The sequence below is a fragment of the Myotis brandtii genome, unplaced genomic scaffold (genome assembly GCF_000412655.1).
Source record: "Myotis brandtii unplaced genomic scaffold, ASM41265v1 scaffold32, whole genome shotgun sequence".
Classification (NCBI taxonomy): Eukaryota; Metazoa; Chordata; class Mammalia; order Chiroptera; family Vespertilionidae; genus Myotis; species Myotis brandtii.
Window position 1 is genome coordinate 5,893,904 of NW_005362269.1, and position 26,872 is coordinate 5,920,775.

At 40.6% G+C, this 26,872-nt stretch overlaps 1 protein-coding gene across 1 annotated transcript in view; it reads left to right on the plus strand.

Annotated features, from left to right (window-relative positions):
- The window catches only part of SGCD (sarcoglycan, delta (35kDa dystrophin-associated glycoprotein)), a 298,931-nt gene that overhangs the window by 209,127 nt on the left and 62,932 nt on the right, over positions 1–26,872 (plus strand). Inside the window, exon 6 of the mRNA XM_005870533.2 lies at positions 18,864–18,936. Within this exon, the coding sequence (XP_005870595.1) occupies positions 18,864–18,936 (73 nt within the window). The remainder of the gene's footprint in view (positions 1–18,863; positions 18,937–26,872) is intronic.

The following is a 26,872-nucleotide window of genomic DNA, read 5'->3' on the forward strand; positions in this document are numbered from 1 at the left end:
AATGGACACAGTCACTAGGGGGGTGAGGGCATGTGCTGGGGGGTGGGAGTGGCCGGGGAGAGGTCAATGGAGGAAAAAAATAATATTGTAATAGCTATGTATAAGCTGGGGGGTGAGGGAGATACTTGAAATATTAGGGGGGCCACTTTGTAAAATATATGATTGTCTAACCACTATGTTGTGCACCTGAAACTAATACAGAATAATATTGAATATGAACTATAATTGAAAAAAAGATGGAAAATTGTATGTTTTTTATCATAATAAAAATAAAATTAAAAAACTCAAAAGAAAGACAATAGTGATCTGCCTCTTCAGAGTTCACAGGTCCACTGAATCTATGCATGAATCCCTGATGTCTGATGTCCCCAGGTGAGGTCCCCTGTCCTAATATAAGTCCTTAGTGAGCACTTATTATGTGCAGTCTCTATAGTAACCTGAAGATTCGGGTAGAGCATAACACAAATGGAAAATGATTCCAAACCCTGAAGTATGTCCATATCATTCAACCCATGTACAGCTTACCACAATGCCTGAGATATACTGAATTCTCGATAAATTAACTATTTTCATTTGAAAAATTAATTACTTCTCAGAACCTGTTTTATCATCTGCAACCGGAGATATGAATAGTGTCTAACTTGTGTGTCATTACAATGATTGAGTAACATAATACAGGAACGTGCCGGGATTAAGGTTACATGTTTAATATCATGGACCAGATGAAAGGGCCTCTTGTTTCATGTGGAGCTCTGTCCTCAAATTCCAAGGGTGGGGTGAGTCCCAAACTAGTGGCAGATGCAAGGAACTCAAGATAGGAGTTCTACAGGAGACAGCTAATTGGAATGGGGTAGAGGTTTGAATCTCTGTTTCTCATTTAAAGCAGCTTGATAGCCTATTTTTGTCTGTGATGGAAAGAACATGGCATCTTGAGCAAGACATTCCTAATGGGAAGTTCCCTTCCTTGATATAGCAAAAATTCTGCCTATCATATAGGATGGATGCCCATTCCCTTATGTAATCCTGAAGTTGAAATAGACCTTAAAAGGCATTTACCACATTACTGACAGTTGTTAAACACTAATATGTCTTTAGCACCGTCTTGTACCCTTCACATCTATGTCATTGTTTGTTTTTGATGTTTGCCCCACACCTTTTTTTTCTTTGGGAAACTGTATTGTTTCCTCAATTACAAAAACCTGCTTTTTGGGGGCAAAGAATGGGTCACATCTGCCATCCCAGGCATTACAAGTGGCTAATGCTAAGATGTGTGTTAGCTGTTGGAAGCACCTCTTGTAGGCTGCTGCAGTAACACAGGAGTGATCTCATAGTTGGATCTATTTCTTTAACGTTCAGAGTTGTGCCAAAAGCAGTGGCATTTCCTTTACCTCCTTTAAGGCTGATTTGGCCCAATTCCGAAATGATTTCTCAAGTTATGATCAATTGCCTCGTGAGAGCATGATTTCTATGGGATCTCAGAAAGTCCTTTGCTGTAATGGATTAATGTCAGCTTCATCAATTTAGTGCATCTTCTCCTTGAGCTGTTTCTATTTGTCATGAAAATCTGGAAGGAATTTTTGCATTATCTGAGTAATAAGACTCGGAAAAGAAAAGAAAACGAAATTGGGTTTATTGATGTGTTAGTGTCCAGGGCCCCTAAAATTGAACCTTGGAGTAGGACTTTTCGGGAGCCATGAAGACAGAGAGAGTTTAGCAGACCTGGAGTGATGTCTTGCCTTTAATCTAAAATTAATCACATTTAATTCGCTAATCTGTCTTTAAGGGGGCCTGCTTATAAAAGGGGCAGTTTTCAAAGATTAAAAGGGAGTCTTTATTTTATACAGGGGGATTTCCTGAGTGGCACCACTTAGAACTAGCATTTTATTGTGTTTGCAGGTTTAAAAGTTCATTCCCCTCTAATCAGGTCTTCATGACAAACCTGAGCCACATATTGAGCAGTAGATTGTGCCCATTTTATAGACATAGAAACTAAGCCCAGAACAATTAAAAGGTTTCGAATTATAGTAAGTTTGGTGGGAAATCCAAGATGAGAGCCCCAATGTGAACATATTTACAGTATTAACATATTCCCCAACATATAATAGAAGAAGTAAACAGTGAGTTAAAAGACCCAGATCCTAGTGTGCACAGTGCTATAAAATTAAAGCTGTGTCATGTCTTGGTAAAGTGTAGAACTAAAATGTACAATTTGTATTCCATCACTTACGCAGAAAAAGTGACAAAAGTCAAAAGTCAGTTATCAAAATGCAGGGTATGGAAAGACTTTGGAAGTTTAAGATGTAAAGGGTATCAGTTGGAAATGTCTTTAGCCGCCTTCAGGAACCCATCAGTAACTCCTCATTTAGAATATTTCTTAATGTGTAGGAGTTCCAATATTTATCTTCCATTATTGACTAGAATGTGGACTAGGGTTCATTTTAAATATAAGAGATAGTCAAGAAATAATTAGGATCAGGCATCCTTGAGAGCTTAAAGCTGATTCATATTTGAGCAGAAAGCATCACTGTAACAGCTTTTGTCTTTTCCTTTTACCATTCTCATCATCAAACCACAGCAGGGAGATAACTAGAATATTTGAGAGTGGTTTACTCAATGAGGAAGCTGCATCCAGGCTCCACTTTGATTGGATGGGGAGAGAGAAGTTCTTGTGAATGAACCACAGGATCGGTTTTAGCAAGGGTCACCGACTTTCTAAACCTCAGTCAGAATTCTGTATCAAATCCTGGTCTCCCCACTTACTTGAAATGGGGTTATAGGCAAGTCAGTAACCTGAGTCTTTTATACACAATGAAGGGGAGAAGGAATGGTGGGTGTTAGTCCTACTTTCCTCAATAGTCACTGTGGGGATTAAGTGAGACAACCCATGTACAGCTTACCACAATGCCTGAGATATACTGAATTCTCGATAAATTAACTATTTTCATTTGAAAAATTAATTACTTCTCAGAACCTGTTTTATCATCTGCAACCGGAGATATGAATAGTGTCTAACTTGTGTGTCATTACAATGATTGAGTAACATAATACAGGAACGTGTCGGGATTAAGGTTACAGCCGATCGTTGTTCTTGTTAGAATCTTGAACATTTCCCATAAGCCAACAGTTGATGGAATTTTTATTTAAAATAGTTATGCAAAATAATATTTTAAAAAGAGCAATTCTAAATTCCCATACAGGCAAACCATCACCTTTCATTTCTTAAATTGCAAGGGATGACAAGGTAGAGCAGCTTCAAGAACGCAAAGCTGTAATAACCCAGGCCATGGCTTTTTTTTTTCTGATAAAGGACCAGATAGTGTTTTAGGTTTGTGGACCACAGGATCTCTGCCACAACTGTCAACTTGTACATCGTAGTGGCAAAGCAACCACAGACAGTATGTAATCAAATTGTATGGCTGTGTTCTAATAAAACTTTATTTACAGAGTTTTATTTACAGGTGGTGGTAGGATAGATTTGGCACATGGGTTGTGGTTTGCCATTCCCTGGTCTGGGCTATGGTTCTGTTACTTTTTCATCATTCAGTCTGTGAAATCTGGTACCACATACAAATTCTAAAGACTGAAAATCTCTCCTAGGCTGTGAGAAGTATTGAAAGCATGGGCCTGTTCCACGCTGAATCCTCAGCATCTTCTGTAGTGCCCAACAAACAATACATGATGGATGGGTGGGAAATGCATGGACCAAAAGAGGAACAGAAAGACTGACAGTGAATTATGTCTGTTTCTAGAAAAAACTGTCGCCATCCTAGTTAACATTTATTGCACTCCTACTGTGTGCCAGGCACTGTTCTGAATGCTTTACCTGTGTTCTCTCGTTGAAATTGTACAACAATTTGAGGCAGATATTATCATAGCCCAGCAGCTATAATAATAAGGAATAGTCCTGAACTTATTAGATGCTCAACTTTAAATGAGTCACTTATGCTCATCTCCCCTGGACCCTTCATATAGGTATTTATGAGAATTGAAAAGTAGGTATGAAAACCCCCATAAACTGGAAAGTGATATTCAAAGATTGTCATCGTTGTTTTAACCCAGTGCTGGTGTGTATGAGCAGGCTGAGATGATCCAGAAGAGGAAGGCTAGACAGCAGGTGTATATCCACCCAGATGACTATGGACAAAGTAGAAAACATTAGGACAAATTGTGAGGTCTGTTGATATTATACTATTGTTCACAATTATGTATCTGGTACCTAGGACATTGCCTAACCTACAGCAGGTACTAAAGAAATATTGACAGAAGGGAGAAATAAAGCTATAAACAAACTAACAAACAGAGGAAAATATAAATGAAAAATCCAACTGCCCCAGCCCAGGAAAGGCAATATATCCATAAGATATTCTGAGCATTAACGTAATAGGTCCTCCCGGAGACTGGGATATAGATCAGATTTTAAGTAATGGGAAATGCCTGATCTACTTACTATTGCCTTCAAAGCTGAAACATTTTCATAATGTATTAGAAAGGCATTTTTCAGGACAACTTGGTAATTCATCTTTATACATCCTTGTAACCTCAGTGTATTCCATTTAAAAAGAGATGCTTAATGCATTTGTATTAAAGCATATGGATTTACAGCCTGGGATAAAATATATTCATAGATAGTATACCTTAAGTCCTGTATAGGGAAAGGGAAGAATCAACTGGTATCAAATTAGTATTGATTAACTGTCACTTGGATCGACAAAGCAGAACACGATATACTTAGCAAATACCCAAATCAAGCTATAAAGCTTGGCAGATTTGGGTTTTGACACTTGCCCTTTTTGTTTTTTTCTTTAAGAGATAATCAGTTCAATATCTAAGAGCATACTCTTTGGCACTGAATAACGCAGATAGACACCATTTTTTTCTTACTGTGTGACATTGGCACTGGGTATAGAAAAATAAGCTATATAAAGCTCACAGAATGTGCTTGGCCCCGGGGAGAGAGAGAGAGAGAGAGAGAGAGAGAAGAGGGAGGAGAGAGAGGAGAGAGGAGAGAGAGGAGAGAGCAGAGAGAGAGGAGAGAGAGAGGTGCAAATGCCCTAAAAAGTGTCTTATAGATATGCAGACCTGAAGGACGCCTTCTGAGCATGCTCCCTTTCACAGCTATCGTCTGGTAATGAAAATTGACTGGCTGCTATTGCCCTGTGGAGTCCCCTTTTGTGTAGAGCAGGTATTTTAAGTGGAGTTGCATAGGAATAATGATCTCTCTCAAAAGACAGACTTGTTTGCGGGCTCCAGAGAACAGTTCTCCTTGCTTCAGTGATATGGGGTGTGAGGGACAAGCAGTCATGACCTAGTTTCCTCCACCCACAAGAAAAAAAAATGCATTATTCGGAGTGCTTCCAGTTTGTAAGTGACAGAAAGCAAAATTAATCGGGCTTAAAGGGAAAACATTTTTGAGAGACCAAGATGGCGGCATAGGTAAACACCGCAGACTGCTGCCGCAAACAACCACTTCAAAAATACAACTAAAAGACGGAACGGACATCACCCAGAACCACAGGAAGGCTGGCTGAGGAGAGACTCTTCAACTAGAAGGAAAAATAACAGCACACCGAGGCTCAGAGGAGGCGCAGTGTGGAAAAAACTCAGGTGCGGAGGTGCGCGCGCAAAGCGGGCTGGTGGCTGAGAGCGCGGTTGTCGTTTTCGGTCAGGGGGGAGTCTCAGATTGCTCACTAATTTAATTGAAAATTCCAGATATGGCAACTCTCTTGCTTTCCACATCTCTGCCCCTGCATGGGTTTCCTTCTCATAGATCCTTAGTGGACGTTATCTCAAGGAAGAGAGATAGGAACACCCTTGTCCAGGCAGCCATCGCAATCCTTGAAAAGAACTGATTGGCTTAGGTTGCATCCTCTTGGAGCAAACGCTGTTTCTGGAGAGTTGGATATTCTGATTGGCCAGCCCGAGTCACATTCCCTGCTGTATGTTTGTGGGATGTGGGGTATGGACATGTGCTTATCTACATTCAGTCCAGTTTATGAGATCCGCAGAGGGAATCTCCGAGGATGCAGGGGTTTCCTCTGCTGCTCAGGGGCCTCGTGACCTCTCTTTTCTCATTGAGATGCTACTTCAGCATGGCTGCCAGCCCCAAGTTTATGTTTGAAGGTTAAAAATGTGAGCTGGGGAACTAGTTTGTCTGGGTTCTTATCCCAGCCCTATTACTAACTTGCACTGTAACAGTAATTATTACTTATTCTGCCTAAGCCTCATATTTCTCAACTCATTGGGTTTTCTTGAAGATGAAGGGACTATACCTGTAAAAGCACTTAGCATGATTCCCAGTAAATGTTAGTTGTTATTGTCTAGGACCCATCACTCGTTGACACTGCCCTCTGTATTGCTGAGTTTCAGTTCTCAAGTTAGAACCTTACTGATCAGCTGCGGATAGGTAGCAATTCAAACAGAATGCACACGGCCTTCAGCACAGAAGCAGCTGTGAGTAGAATATGCAGAGACAAATGGTAGGGGAGGAGGTTAGAGAGCAACTAAAGGACTTGTGTGCATGCATATTAGCATAACCAATGGACACAGACACTGGGGCAGTGGGGGCTTGCCCGGGGTGGGAATGGCTGGGCGGGGGGAGGAGGGTCAATTGGGGAAACAGGAGACATGTAAAACTTTAGACAATAAAAAATCTATAATAATAAAATTGTAATATGCTAATTAGACCGGACAGCCAAATGACCTTCTGGACATCATTCCGGACATCCTTCCAGATGAAGCCGCCATGGCGGGGGCCAAGGCAGAGGCGGTTCGGGGCAATCAGGCAGGCAGGCGAGTGGTTGGGGCAATGAGGCAGGCATGCAGAGTGGTTAGGGGTGATCAGGCAGGCAGGCAGGCGAGCAGTTAGGAGCCAGCGGTCCCGGTTTCGAGAGGGATGTCCGACTGCCAGTTTAGGCCCCTGGGATCGGGCCTAATCTGGCAGTCGGACATCTCCCAAGGGGTCCCGGATTGCGAGAGGGTGCAGGCCAGGCTGAGGGACCCCCTCCCTTACCCCCATGCATGAATTTCGTGCACTGGGCCTCTAGTAAATAAATAAAAAGGGAACAAAAACAAAGAATGTGCACAACCAGCCATTTGGACTGTAGGTGGTCTTTTCATGGGGGAGGAGATATTTTGAGTGTGACTCATAATTCCCAAACTCACAATGGAGGAAATCCACATTCAAGCAGGGAGTTTAGAACAGGGGCTCTGCAGCTACATTTGCCTGGGTTCAGGTCCTGGCCCTGACACTCACTCTCTGTGAAACCTTTCTGTGCTTCAGCTTTGTCATCTACAGATTGAGGGATATTAATATCACATACCCTATAGGAGGTATGGTGAGAATTAAATGAGTTAATCCATGTAACATGCTTAGAAAAATGCCTGGCAAAAGAGTAAGTACTTAATAGACATCAGGTATTAATATGACTTTTATTCCCTAAATGTGACTCAGGCCCTACATGAGTCTGGCAGGAAATTCTGTCTCCCTCATTATTGGGTTGCTCAAGAATCAAAGAAGCAAAGTGTATGTGGTGTCAAGAAAATACGAGCACATCTGCTAATGCTTGGTCCGTACGGATCACCTCTGATGTCTTCATTTTCCTGGCCTGTTGACCCTCAACATCCATGTTGCAGAGAAGACCTAGGGACATTTGCTGAGGCTGTGGGCCCCTGTGACCAGTGCCCTGCCTTCTCAGGGCATGACACAGCTGTGTCCTCGGAGAGTTTGGCGCTTCCCCAGGGATGACTCTGGTCCTCAATGGACCTTAGCTCTCTCAGTTCCTCTAAATCAGGGCCAAAAGCTGCCTCTCTCCTTGGCTTCCTTCCCAGGCCTCTTCTCTTTCCCCTTCCCCGAGGAGAGCCAGCATATTCTCCACTAGGATTAGTTCAGGACAAGGGGCAGGCGTTGCTGTTGATTTAAGGCAGTTCTGCTTTTGATCCACTGAAAACCTTCCAACAGGAATCTCATATTCATTTTTCTAAGTGTAAGGAACAATACCTCAAACTCCATACTGGATGACTCTGTTTATACGTCAGTCTAGAAAAGGTGACTGTGTAGACAGGGCCTGAGAACAGTGGGAGCCAGGAGCAAGGGCTTGGAGGGAGAGACTGACCAAAAAAGGGCAGCACAGTGGAATGTTCAGGGTAATAAAATTGTGCTGTTTGCTTATGGTGGTAGGTAGATACATGGCTCTATGTATTTGTCAAAACTCATAAAATTATATATCACAAAAATATATTTTACTTTATGAAAACAAACATCAAGAATATGCAGAGGGCCTGGCTTCTCCTAGAAATGGAGGGAGTCAAAATTGTGGAGATAACAAATACAAATCAATACTTTAAAAAAGTATCAAGCCACAGACAAAGCTAAAGAGGTGGATTAAGCCTTGATCATATCATGTTTAAATGGTAGGCTTTCTATTGTAGGAAACAGAACTCACCATAGGTTGTAAACCAGACAGGAAACCTGTCCCACATGAACTCCAGGGTGTTGCATTGACTGCAGTAAATTGGAGAGGTTAGGAGAGAGCTTGCTGGTAGGAGTCTATCCGACCGAGACCACGTAGCTACAGCCTTCATCACTAACTGTCCTGCATGGTGCTGACCAGCTCACACCTCTCCCCTCCAGAAGCTTCTTTTTCATTCTGCAGCAATTCCTGCTTATGTGAAATTAAATTCAGAACATCTAAGTCTGTGTCTAGCTATTTGTCTAGAAAAGCACAAAAACGCCCAGAACATGGTCCTCGACTTTAAGTCGCTTACATTCTGGTGAAGGGAAAACACGCTCAGTGAGCCATCTCACACGGTAGAATGAGATGAGTGCTTATCCAGAATATCAGTTGTGTGTTTCGGGAGCAATTAGGGATAACTGAGAAGAGGACTAGGGAAGGCTTCGCTATGCAGGTGGCATTTGAGCTGGGCCTTCAAGGATCTGATGCACTGAAAGACAAGTACTTTCTGTCTGAGAATGTTATGAGTAAAGTCCAAGAAGGGGGGAAAACCCAATCCTACTCACCAATCGATGCAGACACTTCAGTATAGCTTAAAGGTGCAGTATGAGTGAGTTTCAACTTTTGGCTAGTTGACATGTGGCAAAAAAGTTCTAGGAGATAAGTATGACCCTTTTCAAGGGTCTATTTGCTCCTTTCTCCTTGGTCTTGGGGAGAATGGTAGGACTGAGTAACAACATTCCCATAAGGTGGCTTAAACAAATAATACATAGGGACTTGCTTTTCTCCCATAAGAAGAAGTCGCCTGGTGGACAGTTACTGGTGGCTTAGTGCTGTCTGGATCAGCATGTCTGAAATGTTCTTGGCCTTTATCTCATGATCAGAAGAAGGCTCTTACAGCTCCAGATATTATGTTGATATTCAGGTAGGAAGAAAGAAGAGTGGAACCAGCCACACCTGTACCTTCCTATTAGGACGTAAAAGCTTGCCAGTACCCCTCCCTAATAGACTTCTACTTAAATCTCATTAGACAAAATTGTGTCATATGATCACCCCTAGCTTCCCGAGAGTCTGGGAAAGTGACTATTTAGTTGGATACTTTGCTCTCAAGAACAATACTGGTATTTTGTTGGCAGGGGAAAATGGATGTTGATAAGTGATATGCTGGCCATACGAGGGAGAAAGTGGATGAGGTAAAAATCATATCATATCATTAAAATTACCCTTTAAGTCACCTGCAACGTATGTTCATTTTGAGACTTGCTTTCATAATAAGATTGTATTCTGAAATGAAATCATTTAAGTGTTTTAATGCTTTGGAACATGCAGCACGTTTACTAAGATTTCAACTTGCTGGTTTTCACTGTTCAAGTCATCGTCTGTAAATGAGTTTATAAGTTTCTCCAATTATTTTCTATAGACAGTGCTTCTCCAAGGTCTTCAATTATGTTTCAATTTTCTTCTCCATAGAAAGTCATCACCCCCCACCTGCAAAGCCACAGGAACAAAGCTTTCTACTTCTTTTTCAATGACCAGGAAACCCTTAAAATCATGCCCATGTTTTCTGCGGTCTCACCCGCATCCATTGACTCTCTGAGTCTTGATTGCTCTCACACTGAGAGAGGCACTTGAGAACTGAGATCTTGACTAAGGAAGCAGTGTATTCAGGACTCCCATCTAACCCTCACTCCCATGCGAAGGCCAGGCAGAACCATGCTCTCCTTAACTCATCCGCACTGTCCATAATCATACAGTACCCATATTCGTGTCCTCCCTCGCTCTGATTCTGGCCACCTGTCCCACAGAGACCTGGAGGGGAGTATGGGCAGATGACTGCATTCATCTCACTCATAAGACACACAGTGCATTCATCATCTTTGAGAACCAAGGCCTCTCTCTTGTGTGCAGCTCTGCTGTGCATGTCAAGCAGCCTTCTCTGCTTGTTGCTGTTGCTCTGTTGTTCACAGACCATCCTAACTCCGCGCTGCCTTGTTCCATCAATGTTATACGCAGCCAGTGAGTTGAAATGATTTGTTTTACTCTGTGGCTTTATTTACTATCAAAAATAATGTAGTTATAAGAAACTGAAATGAGGTTGCTTGCTGCTTGGTTGATTCCTTTTATTTTTTCCAGTTTGGGCTTAATGATACACCGAGCATGAGTTCTGGTCTGTTGGTTTCTCGAGTAGAGTTTGTTTAATTAAACTACTTGTCTCTTCATGTCTTGCCAGGATATTTTTATATGTGAATCTTAAACTGCTCTGTGGTTTCTCATGCTACACAAGTATTTAAAATGTGCACCTTGGTGCTAAATTGCTAGGAAACATGTCTTATTTTATTCTTCTCCGTTGTTAACATTCAGATTATTGAATGACATCCTTATGTTTTTCTGACCTTATCTCCTATCATTATCAACATCTTTGATTCCATTGTAATAAATATTATCTGTCATTTATTGAGCATTTTGATGTACCATGCACACATAGCACTATATATAATATACATTCTCTAATCCTCATTAGAGAGAAGTGTTACTATCCCCATTCCTGGAAAATGAGTCTAGAAGACCCTAAGTATCATATTCCTCTTCACAATTTTCCTATACAACCCTGAACTTATTACACTCTCATTTCAATGTACATGTCTATTAAAATCCCAGCCTAATGAACTCGAATATCCACATTATGCGTGCCTGCATCCAGACAACTGAGCACCTGGGCCTCTGCCCGGCCTGTGCCATAGAGCAGACTGGTACCCCATAAAAGTTTGGTTACTAACCATAGCTTCATCTTTAATATCTAATATTCAATATCCAATACTCAGCTATCTTACTAGATAGCTCTTGTCCAAAAAATGTTGACTCTTGCCATAACCATTTCTTCACCTCCCACGTACTCCTCTGCTTGTAAGAGTCTGCCTCCAGCTCTTCATAGAATAACTCCTGTGATGTAAGTGATTTCCATGTTGCTAATCCTCACCAAGGACATGCTTATTGACTTTAGAGAGAGGGGAAGGGAGAAAGAGATGAGAAACATCAATACACGCCCTGATCAAGGATCAAATCTGCAAACTAGGTATGTGCCCTGACTGGGAATTAAACCCTCAACCTTTTGGTGTATAAGATGACACTCCAACCAATGGAACCAAATAACCAGGGCTAAGGGCTTATTTTCATTGCATAATAAAAATATTGGATATAACTTGTCCAGAACTGGAGCAGCACATTAACAATGCCATAAAGGGACCAGATTCCTTCTATCTAGCAATATCAATCAAAGAGTCTGCCAGACTTGAACATGCCTACATGTTTCTACATGATCTTGCCCCTGACTCCCTCACCAGTCTCCTCTTATGCCAGTCTTGCTCTTTCTATTCCAGGTACAATGATCTTACTTCCCTTAAAGGCAGCATGCTGCCTCTTGTCTCAGGGCTTCCACACATGTCCTCCTTCCTGATGTGTTCTCTCCACCCATCTCCATGTAAACTCTTTGCCTGACTGACACCTCCTTCAGATTGCAGCTTCATTCCATTTCCCCAGAGGAGCCTTGCAGATCCTCCCATGCTAGCGCTCACCCCCTCCTCCATGCTCCATCAGCTCCCTGCCTAAACCTCAGAGCATTTACAACACTTTCTCAACCTTTTTTCTAGTATGGCTCTTCTAGAGAATTATTTCACATCTTTTTTTTATTTATTCTCCTCCAATGAGATTTTAGTATCATATATACTGTATATCTATTTATGTACTATTTATATATCTGTACTTTATACATTAATAGAGCAAGGTTTCTTTTGCTGGCCCACCAAGAACCAGTTTTATACCTTTAACTACATCACCCCATTGAGAATGCATGATTTTAAAAGTTGTTGTTAAAGATCAATTTAAATATGTTCTCTAAATTTATGTAGCTATAATAAAACTCCATAAGGACACAGATCAGCTCTTCACACTGAATATTGCCTTAGCACTGTGCTGTGCACATAGTAGGTAATGATTAAATATTTATAGACAAAGAGTGGCTACAATACTTGAGATAGCTATAGAATACATATATATGTATATATATGTGTGTGTATATATATATTCTTTTATACCTACCATGAATAGCATGCTCACAAATAATATATATATTATATATATACTAGAGGTCCAATGCATGAAATTTCGTGCAAGAGTAGGCTTTCTTTCCCCCGGCTGCCAGCACCGGCTTCCCTCTGGCATCCAGGACCCGGGCTTACCTCTGGACACCGGCAGGCACCCGGGACCCAGGCTTCCCTCGAATCCCTGGCTTTGTCCAAAAGGTTGTCCAGAAGGACGTCCGATCTGATTAGCATATTATACTTTTATTATTATAGATTAATTTGTGATCCCATAAAGAGGAAAGTCTAAACCTGCCCTCCCTAAATATTTGTTGAATGAATTTAATTATCTGTACTTTTAGGTTAGGAGAATCTGTCCTAATTCCTAAAAAGAAAATATTTGGTATGTATCCTGGAAACGACTTGTAATGACTACAAACATTTTTGCATTGGTGATTTGTTAAACACCACCAAAAGCCAGGGAGACAGAATGGGATTAAATTACTTGAAGTGACATTTTCCACTCAAAGTTCCTGTCTTGCATCTGTTTATTGCTCAAGTCTGGGAAGGGTTTCAGAGGCTGACATTGCTTAATCCTGAAATTTGTGGAAACTCTGCAACTTCACTGATTACTCATTTCATTTTAAATCTTTGGCTAAACATAACCCAACTCACTTCCTTAAAAAGAATTTTTTACTGAATATTACTATTAGGAGAAAGTCAAAAGTTTATGTTAGGAACTAAATATAAAACCATTGTTTCTGAGGAATTTCCCATGATCAGTTCTCCCACAATTCACTCTTTTATACCTACCAATGGATAGCATGCTGTAGAGGAAATTGGCTTTCAGGAAAATGGATATTAGACATTAAATAATATTTAAATTTCAAAATATAGCCATGTTCTTTAGCCTGGACTCTCAGAGGCAAAACCAGTATCTTATGTATTTTAGAAAGATTTTTAAACAATGGGCGATATATGAACATGTGTTTAGCTAACACTTTGGAGTAACCAGAAAATTATCTTGTACAGAAAACAATGTGTATTATTCAAGAAATTATTACCTATTCATAGTTTTTAAATATTGCTTGTATATACTATAGGAGGCTTAATTTAAATTTTATTTGTCATGTTGCCAGCACCCTCACAAGAAAATTATAGTTGGATTCATAACAGCTTCTTTTATTAAGTAAAGACAATTTCAATTGCAACTAAAATACCAAATATCCAAATAAGCAGGATTTTATTGGAGAAGTATAAGGTTGCCATGGGCACAGCTGGCTTTGAGCATTAATCATTTGGCTTTGACATCAATTCCAGCTCTTCCCATGGGCCCTGTGGTCATCCTTTAGTCTCCCTCTTATCCAGCATGTCATTAGATCCCTCTTAGATCACCCACTCTTCTCCATTCTCATTGCCGGTTCTCTAGTTCAGCCTACCACCGTCTCTCTCCCTGACTCATCTTGTTTATCCTCTCTCTCCTCTGTTACCTTTTCCATGACACAGAGTCTCAGCTCATGCTGCTATAACAGAATGCCATACATTCTGGTAGTTTAAACATCAGAAATATATTTCTCACATTCTGAAGGCTGGAGGCAGGGTGCCAGCATGGTTGAGTTCTGTTAAAGAGTAGAGTGTCAACGTATGAATTTTAGGGGAACACACACATGCAGACCATAACATACAACATTGGTGATTTCTGAAAATCGCCAATTTGCTAAAGTCAAATCCCTGCTTAAAGCCTTTGCTGTGGCATACAAGACTCTGCATTACTTGGGCCAACTTACCTCTCTGGGCTCACCCATGCTGCTCACCTTTGCTAAGCATAGTCTGGCCACACTGATCTTTATTAACTTCAACTTCCCAACCCTGTCACCTTTGAACTGTTTTCTACTGCTACTTCCCACTCTTATCTAGTTGGTTCCTAATGACTTAACAAATGTCAGCAAAACTTCACTTTTCAGGGAAATTTACCTGCCAGACCAGGCTATGACCCCAAATTGTGTTTTCTTTTTTAATTGATTTTTTTTGGTGGGGAAAGAGAGAGGAACATCAATCAGCTGCCTCCTGCAAGCCCTCAACCAGGGGTCAAGCCTCCAACCCAGGCATGTGCCCTGACTGGGAATCAAACCAACAACCCTGTGGTACACTGGACGCCACCCAACCACCTGAGCCACACTGGCTAGGGCAATGACCCCAAGTTTTATACTTTCAAAGACATCTTTGATTTTCCTTTCAAGTTTTAATCGCCATTTGTTACTAATGTATATTTTCATTTATGAGATTACTAGAGGCCTAGTGCACGAAATTCGTGCACTGGGGGGGGGGTCCCTCAGCCTGGCCTGCGCCCTCTCACAGTCCTAGAGCCCTCGGGGGATGTCCCACTGCCAGCTTAGGCCCGCTCCCCATGGAGGCAGGAGAGGCTCCCAGCACTGACCACCAGAGGGCAGCTCCTACGTTGACCATCTGCCCTCTGGTGGTCAGTGCATGTCATGGCGACTGGTTGTTCTGCCATTTGGTTGATTTGCATATTAGCCTTTTATTATATAGGATTACTCATTATTTAAATTTGTTGTACACTGCCAGAGTATACTACACTGTACTAGATTATGAGCTCCGTATCCCTATGGCTCACCTCTAGAGCCCCCTGCTGGATTAATATTTCTTAAATAAATTGAATGTTGGGTATATCAATCCACCATGCCCTTCTCCTGGTCCTTTGGGTTCATCCAACCATATAATTTGGATCATTGTAAAAGAGCAGGTCTGGAGGCCTTATAGTTTCTAATTCCCACCCCCACTTTGTATAATAAGTGGAGAAATAAGACTAGAAGGCAAATTGAGAAAAGTCACATAATGAGCTTATACAAAATCAGCACTAAAAATCAGGTTTTTGGTTTCTCAGTTCTCTGATATTTCAGAAAATCAAATCTTTCCCTTTTCCATTTTCTTATCTCCAATTTTTAGATTGACGTCTTTTCTCTGCTTATAATTTAATATTGGTAGAGAAATGTATTCTTATCTTATCACGTAAAATATGGTTGTTATTAAGGGCTGTCATTCAGGTTATATCTACCCAAGCAACATGAATTAGATGACTTAATACACCTTGACTTCAAACATTGGTCATCAGATATTTTAACTCTGCATTTTAAACCTGTTGAGCATTTTGGTCCCACCATTTAAACCCAAAAATGATTTTTAGTCTGCGTTAGTTAATACAGAAGCATTAATCATAATTATGCCAATATTAATGAATGTTCCTCAAGAAAGAATTTACCAGAGCAAACTCCATTAAGCTAGTTTAATTCCTTAATCAATTTTCTAAACAGTACACTTGAAACCATTTCTGAACTTTTTAGAAGTTTTCCTTAAAATTATTGTGTGTAAAATAATTTCTTCTGCATCTATAACAAAGGTTTGATCCATCATAAACTTTTCTATTTCCAAGTTTACTGATAATTTCAATCATTGAAATTTTTTTCTGTTGTGTCCAATTTCTGTCAAATCCAATTTTCCTGTACCAAATCATGCAGATATAAATGTTTTCTTTCAGTATTTAGTTCATAGCTATTTAGTGTTAAGCACTTTAGTGTTTACTATTTTTTATAAAATTGAATTTCTCCAAGTCATTTTTTTGAGTTTTAAAGAGTTATTATCAAGTTTTGTTGTTGTCTTTATAGTTAGTTTCATCTATAATAGATTTTGCTCTCTACCATTTCATCTCTTATAAGGTTTATTTTCTGGTGATTATTTCTATCAGTTAAATGCAGTTCGAAGTGGACAAAAATCTGTTTTCTTTTACTTTTTTCTTCCGTAAGCACTGGGAACATCTTTAGTGATTTCCTTTGATATTCCAGGATTGCTCTGTTTTCCTGGTAGGGAATGGAAATGGCTAAAGACAATCATGTTCTGATTAGATGGTGACTTTATGACATTTTTGATTGGAAGAGAAAACAATTTAGCTCTAACACTTCTCATCCCAACCCTCATTTTATAGGAAACAGGAAAATCAAGGGCCAGAGAGTTTATCTGACTTGCCTAGCATCACAGAGAGAACTAGATGTTAAGTCTCCTGACATCCCAGGACACTTAGAGGGGAAAGCATGACCAAATTGAGCTTCACACTGAAGAGATTTTTTGAAGAGTTTGCCCCTACCTGTGCTACTAGGGGAAACAGAGCCATGGAGCTGATTCAAAACACTTTGGATAGATCCTGTCACAAGCTTTATAAGTTCCTGATGGATTGTGAGGAATTAAGTTATTGGGCAGAGAACTAGCTAATGGAAACACATTGATGAAATCATTTTTGAGGGACATTAAATGGAACTTAAAATAAAGCTGAAATGGCTTTATGGATTTTTCACTCAAACTGTTTATGAACATTTCTTGCTAGTAAATTATATTGTGTCAAAGAAGGAATAAGTAGGTATGGCTTTAATAGAAACCTTTTTGAAATAATAAAATGGAGAATAATTTATTATCCAAGAATAGGTAGAGAGGGTAGGATGGGGGAATTGATGCTGATGGATGCTTCTGGGAAAATGAAAAGCAGTGTGAAAATCAGAAACCTGTGATAGTACTTGAAAAGAAATGGTCTTTTTGAAAAGTATTAGTAACTCATCTCAGTGTACATAGAAACTTTTTTTAGGAGAGGGGTGACAGGGGAAAGTAGCAAGTATTACTTGAGGATGTAAACATTGGTATTTGTCTGTCTCATAAAAAGATGAGCAAGTAGAGAGTGACTTAATCTGCTGAAAAAGACAGTGTGTCATAGCAGTCAAGGTCATCTGTTCCAGAGCTGAAATAGCTCCGTTCAAGTCCTGGCTCTCCCTCTTTGCTGTGTGACCTTAGAAAAATTTCCTAACTTCTCTGAGTCTCAGATTCCACATCTATATATATAAAAGTTTAAGCAACCTAATGACCTACCCACGGGTAGACCAGTCGCTATGATGTACATTGACCACCAGGAGGCACACGCTCAGTGCAGGAGCTGCCCCCTGGTGGTCAGTGCACTCCAACAGCCAACCTCCCTGGCCAGCTAGCCTGATCGCCCCCGATCGCCGGCCAGGCCAAGGGACCCCACCTGTGCACGAATTCGTGTACCGGGCCTCTTGTCCATAATAATAGATATCTATAGTCCTTATCTCACACAAAATATTTGCTTAGAATAATAGTTATTGTTCACCAGGATATTCTTTGAATGACTATATGTAATGTTAAGTCAAGTTATTATTTTCTGATTTTACTTACAATAGTCTTTTACTCATATCAGAAAGATGAAATATTTCCACAGTTGCTACAAAAGTAAAGAAATCAGTTCTTCCCCCTCGGCTCATCAGTATGCCAGGATAAATCTGGATTTGGAATGACAGCAGTTAATGGAGGATTTTTAGATACTATAACAATTGCAGGAGGATTCTAGAAATTCACGTGTGAATGCAAGATATTATTCTGCCCTTCTTACAGCATCAAAGAACTATACCAAATGTATAAAAATAAACACCTTTGCCTCAAAGTACAGGATATTGCCTAGCTAAGTTTAATTGAAAAACTAATATCCACTGCAATTGTCTGTGATAAACTGAGGCTTAAATGATTTGAAGACACTCTGGGGGCAGACAAATCAGATAATCACAATCTTTATGGCTAGAAAGGTTCAGCTGGCATTGACAAGTTGTGAAGATAAAGGCTTATAGCAAAGTCAACAGCTAAATGTCTAGACTGGGTTGGGGATCAATGTTAATACTCAAAGTGTAAAAGTGCTGAACTTCAAATGATCCCCCATAGTGTTGTGTTTAACTTCTCCAGATAATAATAGTGTAGAACTTTATTTACTGAAAAACTTCTGTCAAATTGTCATTAGGCAAATATCTCACGTTCTTATGGTGCCTTCCACCATGTAGCATCCCTGCCACCGCCTAGGCGTTGTGTTCTGTGGTCTGTGCCCTGGCTGCACTCTGGGGGCTTCAGCTGCTGTTTTTCCAAACATTTCCACTTGGGTGACTATGAATAGTTTATGAGGGACCAGAGTCAGACTGTGCCAATTCTAGGCATCTTTTTTAATTTTTTTTTTAAGCCGACATGGAATTTGCCTCATGGCCTCACTCTGATCTCAGCAGGAACACTTTCAAAAGAGCTTCCTTGTTTTTTCAAAGGCTGTTTGCATGAATTGATTTAATGCTCTCCTATTATGGAGGCCGAAAGCCAGTGGCAAAAAGAAAAAATATGTGTGTATTGAGTTGTGTTAAGGATTCACTGCATTTAGCTGGTTGTGCCCCCAGGTAACACATCCAGCAGTCTCCAACTTCTGTTTGCTTTTTTCTCTTGTTTATAGGAGCAGAGGGCACCGTGTTCCCTAAATCAATAGAAACACCTAACGTCAGGGCAGACCCCTTCAAGGAACTAAGGTAAGCTTCTGACTTTGCATTCATCGATTTAGCGTCTGTTTCCTTTCTCTGTGCCATGGGCTGATGATCCATTTTGAATCCGTGTAATGTAACAGCATCACAGCATGAATATGTAAACCGGAGCGGTTAGAAAGGACGAGAAGATAAACTGCAACCAGGAGAAAATGTTCTCTGAGGACCTAAAGTTGAGGGTTTGGAGGAAGAGGTTGTCCGCCATGTCATTGTGAGGTTTAGGATTGATTGTTGCAGTGTGTGTTGCTTGCTGTATTTTGTGGTACCAAAAACCTACCCAGTTAGAGAACTCATCAGTAATCGGTGCTGATTAGCCCAAAGTAGAGTGATATCTCTGAGAAACTGAGCTCTAAATGCAATGCAGATTTTTATTTTCCCTGGAATGATATGGTGGTAGAACTACCTCCGTGGGTATTCCGTGTACTGGTTGGTGTTCGTCTTCGGGTGTCTATATGGGGGCTGCCTTTAGCAGAAAAGGATTCTACAATGTTGTGTTCTTACCACCAATTACGGAAAACCAAAAAGAACAATAGACATACAGACAGACAGCTAGATAAACAAACAGAAATAGAGAGGTGGCTTAAAAACCATTCCTGCCACCTAGCCACCATCCCCAACTTTCCAAAAGAAACACATAAAACATGGTATGATGACACAAATATAACTTTAATTTTTACTGTATACTTGTAGCCATGAAGGGGTTGGTGAATCCTGGCTGTCTTCATTTCCCATAGTTCTTTTAACTAAAAGCAATCGTGGATCATCATAGCTAGCATGGAATAACTACTTCGGGAAGACGTCAGCCGTGAGCAGCTGTACTCGTATTATACAACCTGCTGTTTCACAGTGCAGTCAGCCCCAAGACCTGTGCTTTTCTGAAAACAGCCATGGCCAGGTTGGAGCTTGTTTCCTTAAACAGAAACATGTTCCCAGTCAGTAGAGACTATATCACCTCATTACAAAACCCACAGCCTTCTTGCAAAGTCTGTCCGTCTTTGTGAATATAGGGACATAAATTGGGCCAAGGGAAGAGGATAATAGGTGGGGAGAGAGAACCTTTCCTTAGCAACACCCCACCTAGAGTAGGCTGTATTTTTAAGATTACATACCACACTGCAAGGTTTTATATTTTACTATAGAATAATGGTTGTCATTGGGGCTTCCAGATGCCAGAAGTCACCTGAGTATCTGGAGCCTATGCTTCCTATTAGACACAAAAACTGGAATCTTCTAAGCAAATCCACCCAAGGAGGCCCGTGTTTTAGGAGAGAACTCGTTCTCTAAGTGTAGTGAATCCTCAGGTCTATGATGTAAAAGCCCTTTCCAGACAAGCTAAGGGGTGGCCCGGGTCACTTTATTTTCACATCTTCCTTAGGTGCAGGGTTATTATTATTATTATTATTATTTTACAGAGCTAGTCAGTAATTAGTGCTGATCAGCCCAAAGATAAGTGTTGTCTAAAAGAAGCTGCACTCTCTATATAATACAGACTTGTTTCAATGGAACAAGCTCTCCATTACATGGAAGACTTGAGAAATGTAAGAGTTGCTGGATTTAGGCTCACTTTGCTTTAAACAGAAAAATAAATGTTCTGTAGTTAAAAACAAACCCAGCCCACACCAAACATAAAGACAACTCAACCCACTTTAGAGATCAGACCCTGAAGGACATAGAACAGAGTATTTGCTCATAGAGTGCTGTCGACACACTTCTAGTCCTTGATATGCAACCTACGAGAAACCCTGGAACTCACCTTAAGTTAAACCTCCACAGTCACAACGAAATTTCTAAGTTGATACAACAAAATAAGGACTTCAGGTAGTTGCTTATTCTAAAATTATAGGCATATTCCACGGGGGCTAGAAATAAAATTGTCTGATAGGAAGCATATAACGATTTTAATATGCAATTTTAAAACTGGTGTTTTGTTTGCACCTGTTCAAATCATGGTGATGCTTGATAACCTGAACAGAGTGAGGAGCTTAGAATGTGATCATTTAGCCCCTTCAGCCTTCTGGAATTTTTTTCCTGATGGCACATTGTGGGAGAATCTCTGACCAATTGAAAGGATGATGAAATGGGGTGGATTGATTAGATCAGTTTCACATTTATCATCTAATGGTGCCACATTGTACTCTTTGCTATTGATTGGAATTGACCTTGGCTATTGAGTAGGCAGGTAATGAACTTGGTGACTGAGCTTCCTGGCCTCTGGCTTTACAGTTGGATCAGTTTTACTGACCCAGCACATGCAGGCTGGTGTGTCTTCTGGGTCTAGGAAAGTAGAGTCATCTAAGGGAGGTCCCTGGACTTGTACCAGCAGGTAGCACGGAGTGAACTGTCCAGGTGAAGCACCCTGGGCTCCTGGGTGGCAGCACGATGGAGAGAAAGAGCACTGAGTTGTGAGTCAGGGACCTATTGCAAACTCACAATGTGGCCTTGAGCTAATCTGAGAGCCCTGCTCTCTGTAAAAAGCCAGGTCACATCTAGCTCTAAACAGCTAATCCCTTTATAGTATTTTACCAGATAGATAGATAGATAGATAGATAGATAGATAGATAGATAGATGATAGATAAATAGATGATAGATAGATGATAGGTATTGGCTGCCTTCTGCATGCCCCCTTCTGAGAATCGAGCCAAAAACCCGGGCATGTGACCTAACCAAGAATGGAACCAGTGACCTCTCAGTGCATGGAACAGTGCTCAACCAACTGAGCTGCACCAGTCAGGGCTATAGTGTTTTAATTTTTATTTTAAAATAAATTTAGATTTAAAGAAGAATTGCAAAATTCATACAGATTATTCCCATGTTCCTTTTAACTACTAATCTCTAATGTTAATATCTTACAGATCTATGATATATTGATCAAAACTAAGAAATTAATATTGTAGTCCTGTAAGATCTTATTTTACATAAGATTTGTTTAAAAGGATGCAAGTACCTGAGTGTCTTATAAATTAAAAAATACACAGAAAGGAGATTGCCCTGACCGGGTGGTTCAGTTGGTTGGAGTGTTGTTCCATACACCAAAAGCTCACAGGTTTAGTTCCCAGTGAGGGCACATAACTAGGTTGTGGATTCTATTGCTGGTCGGAGTGCATAAAGAGGAGGCAACTGATCTATGTTTCTCTCTCACATCAATGCTTCTCTCTTTTCCTTCCTCTTTCTAAAAATTAATAAAAATATATCCTTGGGTGAAGATTTTTTTTAAAAAAAGAGGATGTAAACAAAAAAGTCATTTGTTGAGATGTGAATTATTGGATCTTTAAATCCCCCAATGCAGTTAAGTTGGAATGTTTTTAATAAGGGTTTTTAAAAATAATATTCTATACTCAGATGTTCTTGGTCTTACTTACTAGTGGGAAACAAATTGAATTAAAAGACTACAGCTTATTTATACATAGACTGTCTTCTAAAATAAGCAAGCAAAACTTAAACATCCAACACGTCCCTCGCTTAATCCAATCAATCAAACATAAGAAAACAGTATCTGTTTTGGAGACCTTCTCTGTTGGGATAACTTTTGTTTCCCCAAACCCCTACCTTGGCAGCTGGTAGGATTTGTTTGTTCTCTTATTTTTATTGTTGTCGTTGTTTGCTTGTTTGTTAATGAAAGGCAGATTTTAGGCCTCTGGCATTTTTTCCTAAAAGATCTCCACTCTCAGGGAACAGGCTGGTAGCTTCCTTTCTGCTAGAGTTTTGGTTTACTGCTTTTCTTTCCAGAGTTACTATAGTTACCGTATTGGCAGAGTTGGCTTAAGGTGTTTGTAAATAATCTAGGGTTGAGCTGCAAATCACAAAAAGAGGGTTGTTTCTCTTCAGACAAATAATGAGCGTTAGTGAGGTCTGCACCCACCCCCCATCTGGGACAGTGTTTGTCGACCATTCTTCAGGGCAATTCTGAAATAAGGACATGTCACTCCAGATTCAAGACTGTACTTAAAAATGTACCAGCATTATTCCTATCCTTAAAATAAAATTTAAAAAACTCACTTTGACTAGAAACTGACTTTAATAAATTCATGATTTTAGAATGTGACTATTTTAAATGTTCTCTTGTTCACTGCTTTTCTTTCTGGAGTCTGTATAAAGACAAATGGAAAACTCCCTGATCTCAGGTTGTGCATGATCTGAAACAGGTCCTGCATATGTATTTTCTGTCAGAACGGTGGCGGCTACCTTTGAATGCCTACCTTGTTCTAAGCATTCTTTTCAACTGTGAAGTTTCCTTGTAGGATTCTGATCCTACAGGAACAAGAAATAGAGTGTGAAATCCTATTTCCCACACATGTGTTAGGGCAAAGGAAAAGAACGAGAGAAGGTTGTATAGACCGCTGTACATATAGAACCCGCTCTGTTCCTCTAAATATAACTAAAAGCTTGGAAGGAACCACCACAGGGCAAGAAGCCAACGGGTCTTTCTAAAAGAAGTCTGCATACAATTACACGGGGTGGTGACCTGATTTTCCATTTAATGTCAGAGCAGCAGCTGTTTACCAAGTATTTTTTGGTTTGTATTAGGAATCAATGCATGTGCTCAATTCTTGGGATGTAGATAAATGAGTACGCAAGTAATTTATAGTGAAGAAGAATAAGACAGAAGTGAACCCTAAGGTGCCCTTTTCACCATGGGTCTTAGTAGTAGATAGATGGAGAATATTTACCCTTCACTATCTGAGCTAGTTCCATCTTTCCCTTTGCTTTACTTATCAAAAGTTCTTATTTTTATAATTGTGATCAAGATTATATTTTAAGATATTAATCTTACGTGTTCTGTTTTCGTCTCCTCTCTCTACATTATAATCTGCCATTAGAAGCCTGGGAAGGATAGAGAGCAGATAGCATGATGGGGATGATATGAGGCTAGGATGTAGAGGAAGTCCCATGCAGACAGGAAGAGGAAGTTGAAAACCCAACACTATTGATCTCTAGTGAATTGTGGGAAGAAGAATATGGGAAATGTAGGGAAAGCAAGTTACAAAATAAATCGCCATAGTGACCTTTCTTCTCTGAGTCACAGAGGGAAGAGACTAACTAGATAGGAAAGTCAAAAGCAAAGGGCTCTAGGAAGCCAACTTGCAGGGTGGTCTCATCACCCCTGCATTGTCATGAGGCTGGAGAGAAAAAGAGGACCTGGGTCAGCACTTGAATCTCCTTTAACTCCTGGGGGATGGCTGGGGAAAGGGGTTTGTAGAAGCATCTCTGTGGTGTTGTGTTGAGTAACTAATGGTGCAGACAGGCATGCTCCTGGGCAGGTTCCCTGCAGTGGGACTGAGGGCTCCACAGCAGACAGTCCACATGGAGTGGGAGACATGCCCAGACCTCCGTGTCCACCAGCACCTTTAAGACCTGACTCGGTGCTGAGTGAGCACAGAGAAAACTAGCCAGAACTCACTCACTGAGGACTTGAGCCTGGGTTGCTCACCTGATGCCAATCAGAACAACATCTGTGGAATTGATTTACTTGTTAGTCACCACAAAGTCACAAAAATCCCCTTCCCCATATCCATTATGACATCCTAATGAGGGAGAGGAACATTTATCCTAATGAGGAAGTTGAAACTTTTTAGTCACAGAGAAAATACCAGAGTAGAATAAATTTATTTTTCCCCAACAATCCATATGGATAAGTTTGAGAGAAAAACTAAGTCAGGTAAGAACAATAAAGAAATACCATTTCCTCTCATGGATGAGCATGGTTTATAAATTGGCCAGTCTGCAATACAGGGTAGGATGCCAGTCACAAAGTGTCTTATGGGACTTTGCCAAGCTTCAAAGGCTGTGAGCCTTTCTCTCTGTGTCTTGTAAGGACCACCGAGTAGTATAATCAAAAGGAAAAGGCACTTTCAGCATCCATTCTCAGGCACCTGCTATTGGTGACGTTCATTTCTCTTCAAGTCCTGAGTCAGCATTGATTGGGACTGTAGTTCAGATCACATGCTTTAAACATACTCCCAAAAGTGGTTCTAGAGTTTTAATCTTTTATACCAGCAAGATACTGGGGGAAACGCCTTAATAATCAAAACATTCCACAAGCCTTCCTCAAAGCCATTACTACAGTATCTATGAAACCTTCAGCCATCAGCCATGTGCAGTGAGGCTCCTGATTGTCCCTTAGGGCAAATCCATTTTCATATGAATTTGGAAGAGGCAATGTGACACATTCTTGTTGTTATCTAAGACAAGTGGCTTTTATTTAAAAATTAAAATTATATCTTTTAGATTAAATTTTTAATGTAAGGGCCTAAAATGTGGAGAAAAACATTATTCAAAAGATAAAACCATATTGGGGAGGGGGTGGTAAAAATTGCACTTCTTATTCATGTTGTCAGGGCAGGTGTGACATCAAAAATAAGTGCTAACCTCCCATCCATTCAGAGCAGAATGGGTGAGTGTGTATATTTGTTGAAATGTCTGGGCTGGGGCTACCTTCTGCCTCAAAGCTGAGCACAGAGACTTTATATTGTTTGTATCTTTATTAAAATGTCAGCTGCTGCCATTTATTATGTAAAATGTGTGATGTAGATTGTTGTATTATTCTTGAAAAACACACAATTGCTTTTAAATCTCCCATTCTTTCCCCTTAGTGGGATGGCCCTGCTGGGTGTGTAGACAGAAATCTTCCTTAATTACACCCTTCATGATCCTGGCTTTAAGCCAGCCTTGTTTTATTCCAATTATAACCTTTTCAAAACACAGAGTAATGAGAGTTTAGGGAAGCAAGCTGACTACAGTTTTTACCTGAAATAAGTTGAGAACTAGAAGTGATCCCTTTTTTAAAATCAGCCAGTGGATATCTTATTATTATTATTATTGATCCAGAATTTTCCATGGTTTGTTAGAATATAATATAAATGAGACTGAGACCATTAGATGTCAGAGAGAACTAAATAACCTGGCCTATTTCCTGGCCAAGTGGGGCCAACCATCACTCCTTTTTCTGCTGTTCTTCAGTGGCTCCCACTGACTTGAAGATAAAATTTCCAAACAAAGCACTCACCTGAAACCTGCAAGTGATGATCTGGTTCTACATGGTAGCCCCAGCCTCTCATCTCCTATTACTCTTTCCACTCCTTCCAACCTATTCTTATTTTTGTTTCTCCCTCTGCTCTCCTCTCTGCTTTCCAGTCCTTCCATTAAATTTTTAATTTCTCCCCTCAGATTTCAATTTCCAAATGTTCTTTATTCTATGGTGGTTCCCTTCTCTAGCATCTTGTATTAGTTCCATGTATGGTCTACCCTTTCTTTACTTTTTGATACTTTCAAGTTTCTTTTGTTATCTGTTATCATTATTATCATTATTATCATCACTAGTAGCCCTGTGCACGAATCCGTGCACCAGTAGGTCGCTGCCACTCTCCTGTAGCTCTCCGCCCGCTGCCCTGCCCTCCTTTAGCTCCCTGCCCTGCCCTCCTGTAACTACCCCCCTACATCATAGCTTGTTGCCCTGCCCTCTCCTGTAGCTCTCTGCCTCCCACTTGCTTGCTGCCCTGCCCCCTCCTGTAGCTCTCTGCTCTCTGCAGCCCTCTTGTAGCTCTCCACCCGCTGCCCCCCATCCTGTGCGCGAATCTGTGAGCCAGTAGGTTGCTGCCACCCTCCTGTAGCTCTCCGCCCAATGCTCTGCCCTCCTGTAGCTCCCCTCACCTTCATAGCTTGCTGCCTGCCCTGCCCCTGTAGCTCTCTGCAGCCCGCTTGTATCTCGCTGGCCCACCTTCCTGCTGTTCCGTGATCTGGTCATGACGCCTCAGGGTGTAATGACTAATTAACATATTCCTCTCATTATATAGGATTATTATTATTATTCAGGTCTCTGGCTTTTTGACTGGGACTTTTTCAAGTGGTTGGTGATTCATGGATGTCTATTCATCTTTGAGAGCTGAGTAGTAAGAATCTGTTGGAAAGTTTTGTTCACATGAATGG